This window comes from Lactuca virosa, chromosome 8 (genome assembly GCF_052849685.1).
Source record: "Lactuca virosa cultivar CGN04683 chromosome 8, Lactuca_virosa_CGN04683_v6, whole genome shotgun sequence".
NCBI lineage: Eukaryota > Viridiplantae > Streptophyta > Magnoliopsida > Asterales > Asteraceae > Lactuca > Lactuca virosa.
The window spans coordinates 325,020,222-325,036,472 of NC_136433.1; the positions used below are offsets into that span (position 1 = coordinate 325,020,222).

The 16,251-nt window shown below is 34.4% G+C and overlaps 1 protein-coding gene across 13 annotated transcripts; it reads right to left on the reverse strand.

Moving 5' to 3' along the window:
- Positions 1-285: 285 nt before the first annotated feature.
- LOC145133430 (CLP protease regulatory subunit CLPX1, mitochondrial-like) lies at positions 286-5,139 on the reverse strand. Of its 13 annotated transcripts, none has more exons than XM_079068374.1 (10): positions 4,451-5,139; positions 3,779-3,900; positions 3,619-3,696; positions 3,291-3,347; positions 2,919-3,188; positions 2,657-2,727; positions 2,349-2,475; positions 2,205-2,264; positions 1,367-1,676; positions 286-459 (listed from the first exon to the last, which is right to left on the reverse strand). In XM_079068374.1, exons 2-5 carry the CDS (start codon positions 3,872-3,874, stop codon positions 3,084-3,086), a joined length of 336 nt encoding a protein of 111 aa, XP_078924500.1. In that variant the 5' UTR covers positions 3,875-3,900; positions 4,451-5,139; the 3' UTR covers positions 286-459; positions 1,367-1,676; positions 2,205-2,264; positions 2,349-2,475; positions 2,657-2,727; positions 2,919-3,083. The 13 variants fall into 13 exon arrangements, 11 of the variants coding, with proteins under 11 accessions (XP_078924500.1, XP_078924498.1, XP_078924495.1 ...); XM_079068372.1 differs by having other exon boundaries at positions 2,349-2,557; XM_079068369.1 differs by having other exon boundaries at positions 1,367-1,450; positions 1,574-1,676; positions 2,349-2,727.
- Between the last annotated feature and the right edge of the window lie 11,112 nt (positions 5,140-16,251).

Consider the following 16,251-nt stretch of genomic DNA (forward strand, 5'->3'; position numbering starts at 1 on the left):
ATATATATATATATATATATATATATATATATATATATATATATATATATATATATATATATTCTGCATGTACTTATACTTTTATAAAATATTGTTATATTTTAAAGTATAATTCTTGGTCAGAGTGTTTTTATCCCAATGTGTTAATAGTTGTATCTCTTTTATGACTGATATACTGAGTTCGTTATAAACAATGCTCTGATACCAATCTATCACACCCCCAAACCAGAACGGCGGAAACGTTCGGGGGCGGAGGATGTCATGTCAAGTATTACAACACATGCATTATATTAATCAAAGTACAACAACCATTGAATTAATTATGTATAAGTTTTTACATAAGTATTTAAACATTACATATTCAAACATCAAAAGTAGATATAGTAAAAGACATAAGACGCAGCACGGTACTAGGCTGTCTTCTCAAAAGCTCCGGGAGTGTACCTGTCTACTGGATTCCTGAGAATACAAGTTATTTTCAAAGAGAGGATCAACATTTAAGCTAGTGAGTTCATAAGTATTTTTGTTATAAAAAGTATACTCTAAGTTCTTTGGAAAAGTTCGCCTGTTCCTCCAGAAAATCCTATATTTTCTGATGTGATGAATGATAAGTAAAAATGACTCTTACAATTCCTTTTATGAGTACATAATGAATACAAGTTATATAAAATCCGAATCAAACAGAAAATCGATTCACTACTAGAAAAACAGCCTTTTACGACGCGCAAATGCGTGTCAAGGAAGGCCTTGTCAGAACGAGAGACGACACGCTTTTGCGCGTCGTCTATAGACGACGTGCATTTACGACGCACATTTATGACACGCATTTACGATGCGCATTTACGACGCACAATGCGTATCAAGGAAGGCCCTGTCATAAAGGAAGACGACACACATTTGCGTGTCGTAACCTTACGACGCACATTGAGGACACGCATTGTGTATCATTAAAGCCCCTGTCATAAATGAAGATGACATGCATTTGCATGTCATAAACTTCAGCAACCATTTACGATATACATTTACGACGCGTCTTTACGATACTCATTTACGCATAATACAAAAATATGGAAACATATATATAACAAAACAATCAATTTCATCCATAACTTCATGTCAAAAAACTGTAATACATTGGTATTAAGGGGATCCGATTGTGCATTGTTATTAAGAGGTTTTCACTAACTATATAACCTAATACTACATTGCTTTTAAGGAACACCTTCTTGTTTCTACTTCTTATTGTTACGCTTCTGTTTCCACATGATACCCATTTTCATCATCAACACATTAGTTTACTTAATATAAACCAAAAAGAATCAAATACAAAATATGAAAGTAAAAGTGAACAAGGGGGCATACTTACTTTTAATAAAACAAGAAAAGAATGTGGTTGTGTTTGTGAAATGCATTTCAGAAATCCAACCCACAATTTTGGCATTCTCCATACCTGTACACAACCACAAAATACAGAATATTCCCTTAAATTGTAAGGTAAAAACATACCAATCCTGTAAAAAGAAAAATAGCAAAAAACAATTTAAGGATTATATAATTAACAATCACTATGCACCAAGTAAATCTACAGTCAACATCTTAGCTTGTGCAGAAGTGTGATGAACCAATGATTACTACTTGTAATAAGTTAACATTCCACTTTCTTGTCTTCAATATATCTGCCACTAAAACAACAAAAAATCAATAACTATGGTGATGAAATGTGGAGCAAAAGAAGAGAAATTACATTAAGAATGTGTATATGAATATGAAATCTAGAGTTGATAAAAAAAACAACCATGGAACAACTAAATTGTTCAATAAAAGAATTGATTAAATAACAAATATAATTTTTATATAGAAATTACTTTTTTTTAGTTACTTAATGCAAATTTATTATTATTTAGAACATAATTTTAATTTGTGAAAAAGTTAAATATAAAATAAATATCAATTATATTCAGTACCAACATCGATTTGAAGGTATTAAGGAGATCTTTGTGATGTTGTAATTAATCTGTTAAAAGCAATGTATAATGTTTGACTATATTTTTCTAATATATGAATTAATATATAAAATATGATAAGGGTATAATATATATAAATTTTAAAAGGAAGGGGTGTAAATAAACAAAGAGTATTATGTAAGTTGAAGGGTCATAAGTGCAAATTTTGATATACATACGGAGTGCAAATGAAAAGTTTACCGTATCAGAGAAGTAGTCATGGTGGGGTCTGTAGAATTGATTTGGTTCATACATGTGCTTCTGTAAATGTTTTTATTACTGAAAATGTATCAGTAAAAGTATTCCTTCGAATTTAAAAAAAATACCAATTAACAACACACCCACCTCAACACTTGAATTAGCTCTCCATTTTCAACTAGAATGATCACCAATAATCTGTACAGGAGCAACTTCCATCCTGGAAGTGATGGAAACGTTTGGAGTCTCTCACAGTTATCAATCTTTTTTTTGGCTTCGGAGATTAATTTCATAAAAGAGTGACAATGATCAGTTGCCATGTCATGTGTATTCAACAGCACATCAACTGCTGCAAACTTCTCGATGTGATAACCATCACACGAGTCATCCTCAAACTCAACCTCATTAAAAGTATTCCTTTGAATTAAAAAAATACCAATTAACAACACACCCACCTCAACACTTGAATCAGCTCTCCATTTTCAACTGGAACTTGAGAATATGTAGATATTAGTTTCTCAATTGCCTACATTTGCATATAAACATATTACATTACAATCTTCTCGTGTACTACAATTCCAAGTTGCAATGGGACAAAACTTGCAATTTTGTCCGACCCAAAACTCTTGTATGTGTAAAATATGGAAATGCCCTCATTCTTATTATTGGATATAGCTCCATAAGCTCAAAGCCTCAAACACAAGGGAAAGTACTAACCTTTATCATTGGATACTTCTTTTCTTCATGATTCAAAATCATGCCAGAGCTAGTCTGCACATTACTCTTTATCATTGGATACTTCCTTTCTTCATAATTGCACCATAGATGGTTGCTCGCTGCCAAGCAATGTGAGCATGCCACCAAAGGGTTCCTCTTTGGCCACTAACTGTGAACTTGTATGTATAAGACTGACCAAGTCTTATGGGACACTGGGTGACATATGCTCGCCCATCTGCCCATCCAGTTCTTAGTTGTTTTATTCCATGCCTACTCACATCATCATAAAGAACATAACCATGCCCATGGAGGGCTATATATAGTAGGAAATCAAAACAAGTACATCATAAGAATCATGTGCCTTTACTGTACCTGGATGTTATCACCTCTAGGATGCTTCCTCGCCCCCTTCTCAGGCACGTTCACTATCTACAGAAAGACCACACCAGATGATGTTAACCTTTTCAAATGAAATATATACATCCTAATCATTCAAGAATTTAAGTCCTAACTTTTTTACAAATTTATCATATAACCAAAACAAAATGAAGCTAGTTACTTAGAACAAATGCGACAAGAATTACAAGTAGTGATGTGTTTGATGAAGTCAATAAGCATATTATCATCTCTTGAATTCGGTAAATCAACAATTGATTGATTTTCCCAATTTATCACGAATATAATAATAATAATGGCTTACAGTTCCTTCCAGCATCTTAAGTAGAGCTTGTTGGACTCCCTCACCAGAGACATCTCTGCTAATGTTTAAGCTCTTAGCCTGTCAAATTATATTTATAGCAAATTCAAAACTTTCACATCTCAAAAAACTCAGGATCACAATAAAGTAAATTGTTTAAAACCTTTTTGGTTATCTTATCAACTTCATCAATGTAAACCATCCCTTGTTGTGCAGCTTCAACATTGAATTCAACAACCTTGAAACCAAATGGAAACATTATATATCAATTTCAACTCGTGCTCTCTGTGGATCGAAAATCACAAAAATATTATTTAACTTTTCATCTCTCATCTACTATCAACTGACTAACAATATGAATCAGAAAATAAAAACAAAAGCTTCACTATATTCATTAATCAGTCAAAATGAACAACAACCCTAGAGAATCGAGAGCCTAGCCTCTCCCAAAGGAATAATTTCCAGTTTTCACACAAATGAAAAGATGCCTTCCACTCATTCTCTCTACTCCTATATAACCACTACAGTAACATAAATGCCCAAAATGCCCCTGCACTAAAACATGCTCTTTATTTGTTTAGTTTGCCCACACTACCCTCTCCTATAATAACCTGATGCATAGCATTTACATTGCCAAACACTATAGAAGAATGATAGCAGTTTTCCGTGGCTACGTGTAATGATAAAAAAAAAAAAGGGAAAACACATAATCAAAGGAATAAACTCACTGTGAACGTCAGGACAACAATCAAAATTAAGCTGAAAACAGAGGAGTTTATTAGAGCGAGAGAGATGAGAGAGAAAGAGAGAAATGGAGGGGAAGAGTAGCTGCAACCTGCCCGATGATCCTGCCCGTAAACTTTACATTCACTGTAATTGTATCCAGTCATCACGCCGATGTCAAGATCTCTGTAGTTCAAGAACACACCTCTTGGATTCTTTGATACAAATGGTGTCATGAAATCGTGCATAACCCTTGTTTGTTTCAAGTAGTTTCTTTCAAGTGTGGGATCATGGTCGCTCCACCCGATGGAATATTGGATTTTGAAAATATTGTCGGCGCTGAGGCATTGGACGTAGTCGGACTTCCATTTTCTGAAGTTGATGTTGTCGGAGTGGCGGTTGAGGAGAATCTCCGGTGCGGTTGTGTTGTTGAAGTTGGCCCATTAAAGTACGGAGTCAATCCAACTTGCTTCCACACAATCTTCTTTTCTCAATCCTAATTCCGGGATGTTTTTGGTCATTAGAGCAACCAAACTGTCGGCATCACCCAAGTAATGTGCGATGAATGAAGCTCGTCCGACTGTCTGCCGATTCACCGTCACTGGCTTCATGCTTCTAACTACTCCTGTAAGAACCTCTACCTGCCTGCTTCCTCCGAAGCCCTACACACAGTTTTATCGGTGGCCCAGCTATAGGAGGAAGAAGACTACCCAATCCCATCTTCTCCCCAAATCACTCCAAACCCTAACCCCTAATTCACTAATTCAAGAAGTGTAAGGGTCGAAATTATATTGTAAGGTGTCGAAATGTAATGTTATTTTACAAAGGCATATCGTGTCGAAACTATAAAGCTTAGTCCTTTGTAATTTTTTGTATGTTTTACTGTTTTCCTATAAATAGGAAATGTTACTTAGAGTTAGATAAGAGTTTTGGGAGTCTGTCTTGTCTATTCTCTCTTTGTAATCTTGAAGCATAATTGAGCTGAAACAAGATCTTATTTACTCTCGGTGTTCTTAATTCTCGTTACTCTGATTCTACGTTCATTACTCGATTCAATACTTCATCAATTGGTATCAGAGAAGGAATCATATCTCTGTGATCTGATTTTCATTCTGAATCAAAAGGTTTTTTAATCAAATTCTGGATTCAAAAATTTCCGCGCCTTTTGTTTTGAAAATCGTTATTGATCTATAGTTGTGATTCGATTCTGCAACTGATTTGTTGAATCGAGTGTTCTGTTTGAAATCTCTGATCGTTTCAGCTATTTGTTTCCAAAAACTCTTAAGTTTTTCTAAAAATTCATCCGTTCGTTCATGGCTAATTTCAACCTCAACTCAATGACATCCTATTCTCATCTGCTAGGATCTTTAACTAAGATTCTTATGCTCATCCCTGAATACTATGATCAGTGGGCTGATCGCATGCAAGACTACTTAAACGGGCTGGATGAGAAGCTCTGGTCATGTATTACATTAAATGGTACTCCTCCACCAAATGTTCAAGCAATTGAATCTTCATCTGGAACTTCAAGTGTTAATGATCAATCTTATAGACTGAAGAAGCTTGAGAAAAGATGTATGAGAGAACTGCGTGGTGCGTTGCCTCCTGTTGTGTACAACTATGTCAGAAGCTGTACAACTGCAAAAGACATCTGGAATAATCTCAAAGAAAAGTTTCAAGGAAGTGAAAAGACTAAAATAAATTATGTAAAACATTGTTTGATTAAATTAAAAGAATTCAAACAGAAGGATGGTGAATCGATAGAAGATTACTATGATCGTTTGAACGAATTAATCTACAAATGTAATCGACATGGGATTACTCAAACAACCATGGAGTTCAATCTGACATTCATCATGGGCTTACGCAAAGAATGGAGGAATGTGACGTTAATGGTGAAAACTCAGCAGAGTTTCGATACTTCGACGCTTAATGACTTGTACAATTTGCTAAAAACTCATGAAGGAGAAGTAAATGAAATTTCTGAGGAATCAAAAATAAGTCTTGGAGGACCATTAGCTTTGATGTCGAAATTTAATGAGAAAGAGTCAGTCGAAAAGGAAGATTCTGATAGTGAAGGATTTTTGGTTAATTCGGACGATGAAGTTGTTGCATTTTACTCGAATAATAGGGTAAAGAAGTTTTTCAAGAAACCTTTTAATTCAAAGTCGAAAATTGGTGAGGGAAAAGGAAAATTTGTGGCAAAAGCAGGAGGAGAAGAGAAAAAGAAAAGTGAGAAAAGTGATGTTAAAGAGGAAGAGCAGAAAGTTGAGAAAAGGCTGAAAGGAGACTCTGGAATTGATTGTCACTATTGTCATGGTGAAAATCATATGTCTAGTGATTGCATGCTTCTAAAGAAGGATGAAAAGAAAAATAAAGTGAAAAACGAAGCGTATTATGTTGAACGCTTGGAGGAAGTGAGAGCGAAAGCAAAAGGAATCTCTCTTGTGGCAAAAGGTGAGGATGATGATGAAGGAACATATCAAATCTGGTCCTCAGGTTCTGATGACGAGGAAATGTGTAATCCTACGCATGGGTCGATGTATGCCAAGTTTGAAGAAGAAAGTGATGAAGAGGTGACTGGTCGTTGTTTTATGACCAAAGGAGGAGATAAATCACCCATGACAACAAAGGCACGTTCTATTCTTCAATATTTTAATATTCCTTTGTGACACCAGTCAAATTTAGGTCAAAAATAAATTGATCAATAATTGTAATTGGGATGAACAAAGTGGTAGAGATTGTAACAAGGTTTCCAAAAATATAAAGAACACTGAAATCCGAGTTATAACGAAGAAGTTATGACCAATCGAAAATCCGCGACAAAACCGGCAAAACACTGTTCAGTGTAAAAAGTGACTTTTTGATAAAAGGTTTTTTAGCCTTAAAAATCTAAATGAAAGTTGTAGAATATGCTAAACCGAGAACGTTCATAAAAAGAACGTAAAAATCTGACTTCGTATGAGGAAGTTGTGATTTATCTAAGTTTCGGTTTAGCAGTAGACAGCTAAAAATTCGAAATATAAATCGATCGATATTTAGCCGACACAACTTAAACGAGAATCGAAGGTCTCGTCAAAAGTAATACAACGGTAAAAAGACAGACGAAAACGTACGTCAGATGAAGAAGTAATGAATTTTTTAACGGATTTCTTGTCCCGGTCTGTTAAAAATAATAATATTAAAAATAAATTCAAAACTAGCCGACGAAGTCTAAACGAAAGTCGTAGAGTATAATTTTACCTACGCGTGCATATAAAAAACGCCCAAAACGGAGCTCGTATGCGAAAGTTATGAATTTCGCAAGTTTTTGGCACAAAAATCAAGAAATGTTGAAAACCGGGAATTTTCGCATGGAGCCTCTTCGGCCACGTCACCCTCGCATGCGAGGCTTCCACGTGTCTGCTACGTGGCGTCTTTTGATTGGACCGCAGTCTCGGGTGGCGCCTTCTGATTCGACCAAAGTCGCGGTCCACTTACCTTTGGACACCCTCGCATGAGACACTCCTCGGACACCCCTCGGACCCTCGTGGCACGTCCCCATTGGACCGAAGTTCGGTCCACTCAGAAGCCAACACGACCGAGCCTCAGACCCGTGTTCCCTTTGCATGATCGACGCGTGCCTAGCTGACTCGCCTTCGCATTCGCCACCTGTCCGATGACCCACCCTTCGGCGAGACTTCTCGGATTTGAGAGGTTTTTCACCCCAAAATTCACCCTTTTTCACCTTTTCACCCCCTAAAATTTCTTACGAACCCCAAGGCCCCGATATCGTGTCTAAAACCCAAAGCAAGCCCCGAAGCCCCAGAATTCTCGAGAAGATAGCCTCTTTCCAGTCGAAGTGCTGCCCGCATAAAGCCCGATTTTTAATCAAAAACTCACAGTTTCTTCGAGAAAGAGCATCCATAGAAACGAAACGCTGCCCAAATCACCACTTATAAAAGTGAGTTCATACCCTTATAATTTACATTTTAATGGTTTTTAAATGCTTTTTAGGGGGGGAATACAAGTTTAACACAATATAAATTGTGTTAATAATTATATGTGATAATAATCACCCAAAGGGTTTCCTTATGCTTTTAAGGATTACCAAATACTTCCAAAATGACTTAAAGCCATGTTAAATCTTTAAAGTCATGTAAACTCCGTTAAATTCTTTGAAAAAGGTTTTATAAACTATTTCAAATTATAATTGCCAAAATCAGGTTTATATATGTATAAATATATAAATAAGATTTGAAGGGCTTAGGACTAATGAATTATCTTATTCATTTGAAGGTGATGTTATTTGTCCGAAGGTCGTTTCCTTCTTAATTATATATATATATATATATATATATATATATATATATATATATATATAGATATAAAAGGTTACTTCATTCAGTATCATTACCTTTGTATCATGCTGAGCAAAGGTGTTCATCCATGAGAAATCATGCTAATCAGATAGAACATATAAATTATAATAGGTATAATTTATGATTCAAAACTAAATATACAAGTATGATTCAGGATTGAATACTTTCCAAGGAAATTACCAACAATTCATTTATCTATACCAGGAAATGTATAATACTTTTAATATATGGATAACATATTAAAGAAGTAATAATACATCATACCAGATTGCATTAACAAAGGTACAATACAGAGTACCAGGGTTAGCAATCACGGGGTAATAATTCATCATACCGAGTTTGCATTAACAAGGGTACGATACAAAGTACCAAGGTTAGCAATCACGGGGTAATAATACATCATACCGAGTTTGCATTAACAAGGGTACGATACAGAGTACCAGGGTTAGCAATCACGGGGTAATAATACATCGTAAATCTCGTTGAAACAATAAATTTGTGAGACTCTTCATGGTGTACTTATCTAAGTACAACCTTAAGTCCTGACTTATTAACCAGAATCTCCTGTAGGGAGGGCGTGAATTTGTGTATAGATCTATATGGGACTGACAATCCCGCACCTTTACTGTTCGCTACAGTTTGGCCGGCAGGCCTAGGGTGTTAAATATCATATTATTTACGACGCCTGAAGAACGTCGCAGCAGGCACATCAGTCATATCAGTATGGTTAATAGAACTCACATGGATAAAACAACGAGTAAATTACTAAGTAATATACTTCTCTTAAAACAACAAGAAAAGATAATTACATCCTGACCAAATATACCTTCTGTTACTTTTTACTTACAGTAAAAGCTACGTATCATGAAATCAAGTATGACAAATATACTTGTACTTCTGGTTTTGGAACATTTAAAACCACAAAGAAGTATTATGGATAATATAATATTTTGCAGGATTAATATTAATGTTTTTACTGTAGAACGGATATAACTAAGAATACTTTTACAAATGAAACGGTTTATGGGATTAAACCACTTTTATAAATGAAATGGTTTATGGAATTAAACTACTTTTACAAAGGAAACGGTTTATGGGATTAAACCAATTTTACAAAGGAAACGGTTTATGGGATTAAACCACTTTTACAAAGGAAACGGTTTATGGGATTAAACCACTTTTACAAATGAAACAGTTTATGGGATTAAACCACTTTTACAAATGGGAACTTAGTCATTCACTTTCTGTAAACTAGTATAACATAAAGGACCTTTAGTGGTTAATTCTATAATTCCTTAGTTTTTACATCAGAGTTATACATAAGTAATATCCGATTGACAGTGAAATGTGTGACTTCCGCCTTACTTCCTGTTCCTTGTTTGGTTGTGGGCTTAGGGCAGATACACCCATTTAACTGTCTGTTCGATATTAGGTTATATATAATTAGTATAAACTAAGTAATTACAGAGGGAAACTATTGAGGTTATCAGTCTATCACCTCAGGAAATATAGGATTTTCTGGAGGAACCAATAAGTTTTCCAAAGAAATTAGAGTATACTTAACATAACTAAAATACTTATGAACTCACCAGCTTAAATGCTGATCTACTATTTCCAAATAACTTGTATTCTCAGGAATCCAGTAGACAGGTACACTCCCGAAGCTTTTGAGAAGACTACCTAGTACCATACCGCGACTCTTGTCTTCTACTGTACCTACTTTGGTGTTTGAATATGTAATGTTTAAACATTTATGTAAAACTTATACTTATTAATGCAATGGTTGTTTGTACTTTGATTACTATATTGCATGTGTTGTGATACTTACCTGAAGTCCTCCGCCCTCAAACGTTTCCGCCGTTCTGGTTTGGGGGTGTGACATCCTTTAAGTGCATATGATTCTGAATTAATTGCTTTTGATGATACTATTGCTTATTTCGATACTTTGGTTATCTTTGCTAGTAACGAAGCTACGAAATCAACTTCTCAGTTGCTAGAGGTTCAGAAGCAGTTAGATTTCAAGAAAATAAAAGTAGAAAGTCTAGAGTTACAGATTACAAATATAATGTGTGATAGGGATTCATTGAGTAGTGAAGTAAAGTTGTTTTTAGCTCAAAGAAACATATATTGTAATTCTGCTAAAAGACTCTACGCAAAATTAATTGCTTTGCATCATTCATCTGATATAAGAAAGGAACAAGAGAGGCAGTTATTACCTTTTCTAGCTTACGAGAGAGAGAAGGTTGATAACATTTCTTATGATTGTGAGAAAACAATTACAGAATTTGATAAAATTCCCGATGATAGATATGCTTATGGAATTGTGAAAACTGACGAATATCTTGATGCAGATGAATTAGTTGATATTGTAAATGATACCTTGACCAAAACTGAACAGATTAAAATTTTGAAAAGAACTGAGAATTCGACATCTAACTCTCAATCTAATTTTGCTGATATTGAAAATAATTTTGATAATATTAGCGAAATTAGTGATTTTGAGTATGTTGATTGTTCTCAGTTGTCTATCGTTAATGTTGCCTCTAAGTCTATAGGAAAAGAAAAGTGTAATGATTCGTTGGTTAAGATTGACACTGACAAACCCTCAACTTCGAAAGTTTTTTATTTCGATCATGTGAGTGTCAGAGATAGTCAAACTGATAGCAGTGACGATGAAACTGGTGATGAAGTTTTGAAAAAAACACCACCAACAAGTAAAGATTCGAAAGAAACAGCAATTCCACGGATTGTTGTTGATTAGGTGTATGGTGACACTGAAAAATTCGACAAAGTAATGACTGAAAAGGATGCTCATTATCTCCAAACTAATCAAGTGGTGTATCCGAACTTCAAATGCTCAGATGATGTCGTGTTTCCAAACCAAGTGTTTGTGGCAAAAGGAAATGTCGAAAACATTAAACCAGAATTTAACAAATTGGTTGAAGAGGATACCAAACAAACATCTGATGAAGGAATTTTTGCAAATCAAAGTATTATCGAAAATAATCTAACAAAGAATATATACACTTTTCAAAGACAAAAACCTCAAAGAAAATGGATTGAAAACAAAAAGTTTCAAACGAAATTCCAAAACAAATTGAGGAGCAAACGGAACAAGTTGTCAAAATCAACTCAAAAGAATTTAAAGATCAAATTGACAAATTTTCGAAAGATAATGAAATTTCAAAAAGACAAGCACGAAAGAAATTTTTTTGGCAAACTGTTGAGTCTCGAAAGACACAAAACGGATTGACAAAGAAAACATCTAAAAAGACAGAGATCAAATCTGTTACGACAAAGTCTTCGGTAAATTCAGGCAATCATAAAAATCCCGCTTAATTGAATCAATTATTGTCTGAATCCATTTCACAAAATAAATTTTCAAAAGATAAAACTCAAACCACTAGATCATTTTCGAAAAATTTCAATCATTCATCACAGAAATTTCAAAATCAAACTTTCACAGATCGATTTTTTCCTCATTCACAACAAAGATTTTCTCAAAATCAAAATCTAAAACACAAACCTCCACCTACTCAATCAAAGAATTTTCAAAATCAATTTTCTCATAACACAAATGTCGAAAACAGTGTTAAAAATCGACAATTTGGAAAATTTCATCCTAAATCAAATATTGATTTCACTCCACAAAAACCAAATTTTCCAAATCCTTCTGGGAAGCAGAATCCGAAAGTTTCACACACTAAGGGTTCATCAAATGTAAAGAATATTAACCATTGGCTTGAAGGAAAAGGAAAGATGTATCAATCTCGAAATTTTTCCCAACAACAAATTCGAGAAGCTTATGAGAAATATGTGAATGATTCTTCAAACGGAAGTTCATCTTCAAAAGAATCAAATATTTCGGTGAAAACATGGAAATCAGTTTCGAAATATAGACATGTTGAGAAACAAACTGAGAACAAAAAGGTGAATGTTGGTAAAGGAGAAGGTGCATCCGGTATTACAAATGAATAAGTAAAAGTAGTTGGCAAAGTTTTTACAACTCACATTCCCAGTTCAAAACCAATAATTTCGCAAGCTGAACCCGTAACATCAACTGTTGTTACTACAAGGCCAATCTCAAAAGGCATTGTAATTAGGTCAACTATTAAAGAGGGAAGTAGTTCGAAACCCAAGGAAACAACAAAACCTTCAGACAAAGGGAAAATAATTCTTCTTGAAAAGTCGAAAGAAGAAAGAAAGGCGGAAACTGAAGCTGAGATGGAGAAACAGCGTCAAATTCAGAGTATTTTGATGCTTCGAGCAAGTGATCCGCCTACAATGAACAAAGGTGATCCAACAAAATTGCATAGTTATGAAAACATTGATGCCAGAGTTGCATAAAACGAAATGTATGAATTCGAGAAAAAGCCAAGAAAGAGTTATGCAATTGAGAACTCAGATATGAATCAACTTGATTTCCCTATCAATGAGATGATATCACTGCTCAATATAAGGTAGTGAATAGATTTGAGAACAAGGATGATTTTTCTCACATGAATATGAGATTTCATGCAGTGTTGGGGAAGGTACAAGAAGAGGTTTGGTCACTGGTGAAAATTGTTCGAGTACTTGGTATATCGAAAGGGGAAATGTTTGAAAACATGCTTCAGAATTTTCGATATCACGTGGTGAGGGCAAACAAAGTACCTTTCGAATTTTCCATTGCTGATTTTCCTTTGATGAACTTGAATGATTTGATTCAAGTTGCATATATACTCAAGGATTTGGATGCTTCTAAACTCCAAAACATAAGCAAGGATGTGTTGAAATTGGGTCTAGGTCATACAAAACTTTTGATAGACAATTACTATGATTGTCTTGCTATGACAGACGTTGAGTTGGCTGCTACAATGGAAAAGGAAGTTGTTGCTCCTAAAATCAAGGCAATGAGTGAAGCTCAGATGAAGAAGTATGTAGATGGTGAAATATGTTTGAAGCCTTTTGGTATAGTTTTTGCTGGGAAGAATAAGAAGGGAAAACCATCGAAGTTCTTTTTTCAAAGAAGCGAAATTGAAAGATATACAATTGCTCAGTATATGAACTTAATTGTTCGTATGAATAATTGTAAGAAGACTAATGATGGAGATAAGGCGGAACTAAAGAAGGTGATGAATTGGTATGCTGAGATTCGAAGAACATTGCAGTTGGCTGCTCAAGTTTTGATCAACTGATTTCGACACTGATTACAAAGGGGGAGATTGTAAGGGTCGAAATTATATTGTAAGGTGTCGAAATGTAATGTTATTTTACAAAGGCATATTGTGTCGAAACTAGAAAGCTTAGTCCTTTGTAATTTTTTGTATGCTTTATTGTTTTCCTATAAATAGGAAATGTTACTTAGAGTTAGATAAGAGTTTTGGGAGTCTGTCTTGTCTATTCTCTCTTTGTAATCGTGAAGCATAATTGAGCTGAAACAAGATCTTATTTACTCTCGGTGTTCTTAATTCTCGTTACTCTGATTCTACGTTCATTACTCGATTCAATACTTCATCAATTAGTGGTGATAGAAATTAGGGTTTTTGTCGGAGACGGAGAAGCAAAATAAGAAGTGAGCCTGATTGTTTGGTCGCCGATTTTATTATATGGAGAAAGAAGAAGATAGTGGAGAAGACATCGTCGTGAATGGCCAGTGGCTGTGTCTAGGGTTAGAGAGAGAGAGAGAGAGAGAATGGCTCTGTGCGAATTTACGAGAGATAAGGCGATCTAGAGGAGAGAGTGAGAAGCGGGGTAATCAAAAGTTTAGAATTTTAAATCCCTCTTTAAAAACCTGCGTTTAGTTAAAAAAAATAAAGTGAGATTTGCAGACGACACACAGTTAAAATAAGTGCCCTCCGTGTTTTTAATTTTGTTTTGTTTGACACTAATTTTAGGGCACGCACAAATGCGTGTCCTCTATCCTTCAAATTTCGGAAAACTGACATTAATTTTTAGGGTACGCACAAATGCCCGTCCTTTATCAGTGTGTGTCATTATTTGCGCGTCGTAAAAGGCTGTTTTTCTAGTAGTGATTGTGTGAATCTGCCCTAGGCCCACAACCAGACAAGGAACAGGAAGTAAGGAGGAAGTCACACATCCCATTGTTTGTTAGATTCTCATCGTATATAATCCTGATGTATTCACTAAGTGCTTACGGAGTTAACTGTAATAGTTCTATGACATTTGATGGAAATGTTCTTTTAAGAAAGTCATATATTTTCTTTCGTAAATTGGTAACCACAATAGTTCTTGCTATAATTGCTTAGTTTATACTAGCTACATATAATCTAATATCGAACGGACAGTTAATTGAGTGAATCTGCCCTAAGCCCACAACCAAACAAGGAACAAGAAATAAGGCGGAAATCACACATTCCACTACCTATCGGATATTAATTATATATATATATATATATATATATATATATATATATATATATATATATATATATATATATATATATATATATATATATAAACTAAGGAATTAAAGCATTAACCATTTAAGGTCCTTTATGTTATACTAGTTTAATAAGAAGTATTAAACCTTTTATAAGTTTCTAGTTTCACTAACCCTATTGTGAAATTTTGTTTTCGGTAATACTTGTTATTGTATTCAGAAAGTTCTATCGGAGACTGTTTACCTTAAGATAACGATATTTACCACAGGAAATCCTATATTTTCCGCTTTACCACTGAAACGTAGTTTTAATCCCATAAAACCGTTCCGTTTAAGTGTTCTTGTAGTTATAACATAGTTTGACATAATTTTAAATCACCATAAAATTATAAAAAGAATGTTTTTCATTTTGTTTGTGGAAAGTGATTGGTGCAGTAGCATTTCTTAAAAATACACTACTGGTGTAATAACTACCATATTATTAAACTGGTTAATTAGGGTTTAAAATGTGATAAAGTTGTAACCATGATGATAGACTAGAATAAACACGACGACCTTCTGGCGTTGAAACTGAATATGTGACATTTGTCACCCGTAGACCGATAGGTCCCACTGTAGCTAGCAGCGAGGTGTGGGATTGTCAGTCACGTATAGATCTATACACACAATGCCCGCTCTCCCTCCAAGAGACTCTGGTTACAAGAGTGTGACATAACAAGTATTGTTATGTCCTGAAATCGTACCATCATATTTTGGTTTATCCACTTTTAAGTAAAGATTGAGTCATATTCTCTTCTTAACAAAGTAGTCTAACCTTGTTTACTTATTTAGTAAAATAGATTTCTCGTTTGTTTCATAAATTATACCTATTATAATTTATATGTTCTATCTGATTAGAATGATCTCTCATGAATGTACCCGTTTGCTCAGCGTGATACAAAGGTAATGATACCGACTGAAATAACCTTTTATATTCATATAACTTTAAAGAGTTTATAAAATATCATAAAAGAGTTTAACAGTTTTCAAAGAGTTTAACTGTGTTTTAAAAACACAAGATAATCTTTTATGTGATTGATATCACATGTAAATATTAACACGATTAGATGCTGTTCAACTTGTATTCCCCCCTTAAAAGAATGTAAAAATCATTAAAAGATAGATTATAGG

What these genes read in the sequence shown, in the direction of transcription:
- LOC145133430 (XM_079068374.1), bottom strand. Translation starts at nt 3,874, where the DNA reads ATGTTTCCATTTGGTTTCAAGGTTGTTGAATTCAATGTTGAAGCTGCA. An exon ending in TTGATAAGATAACCAAAAAG is followed by an intron (nt 3,697 to 3,778) that starts GTTTTAAACAAT and finishes ATAATTTGACAG; the next exon opens with GCTAAGAGCTTAAACATTAG. An exon ending in CTAGAGGTGATAACATCCAG is followed by an intron (nt 3,189 to 3,290) that starts GTACAGTAAAGG and finishes TGATGTGAGTAG; the next exon opens with GCATGGAATAAAACAACTAA.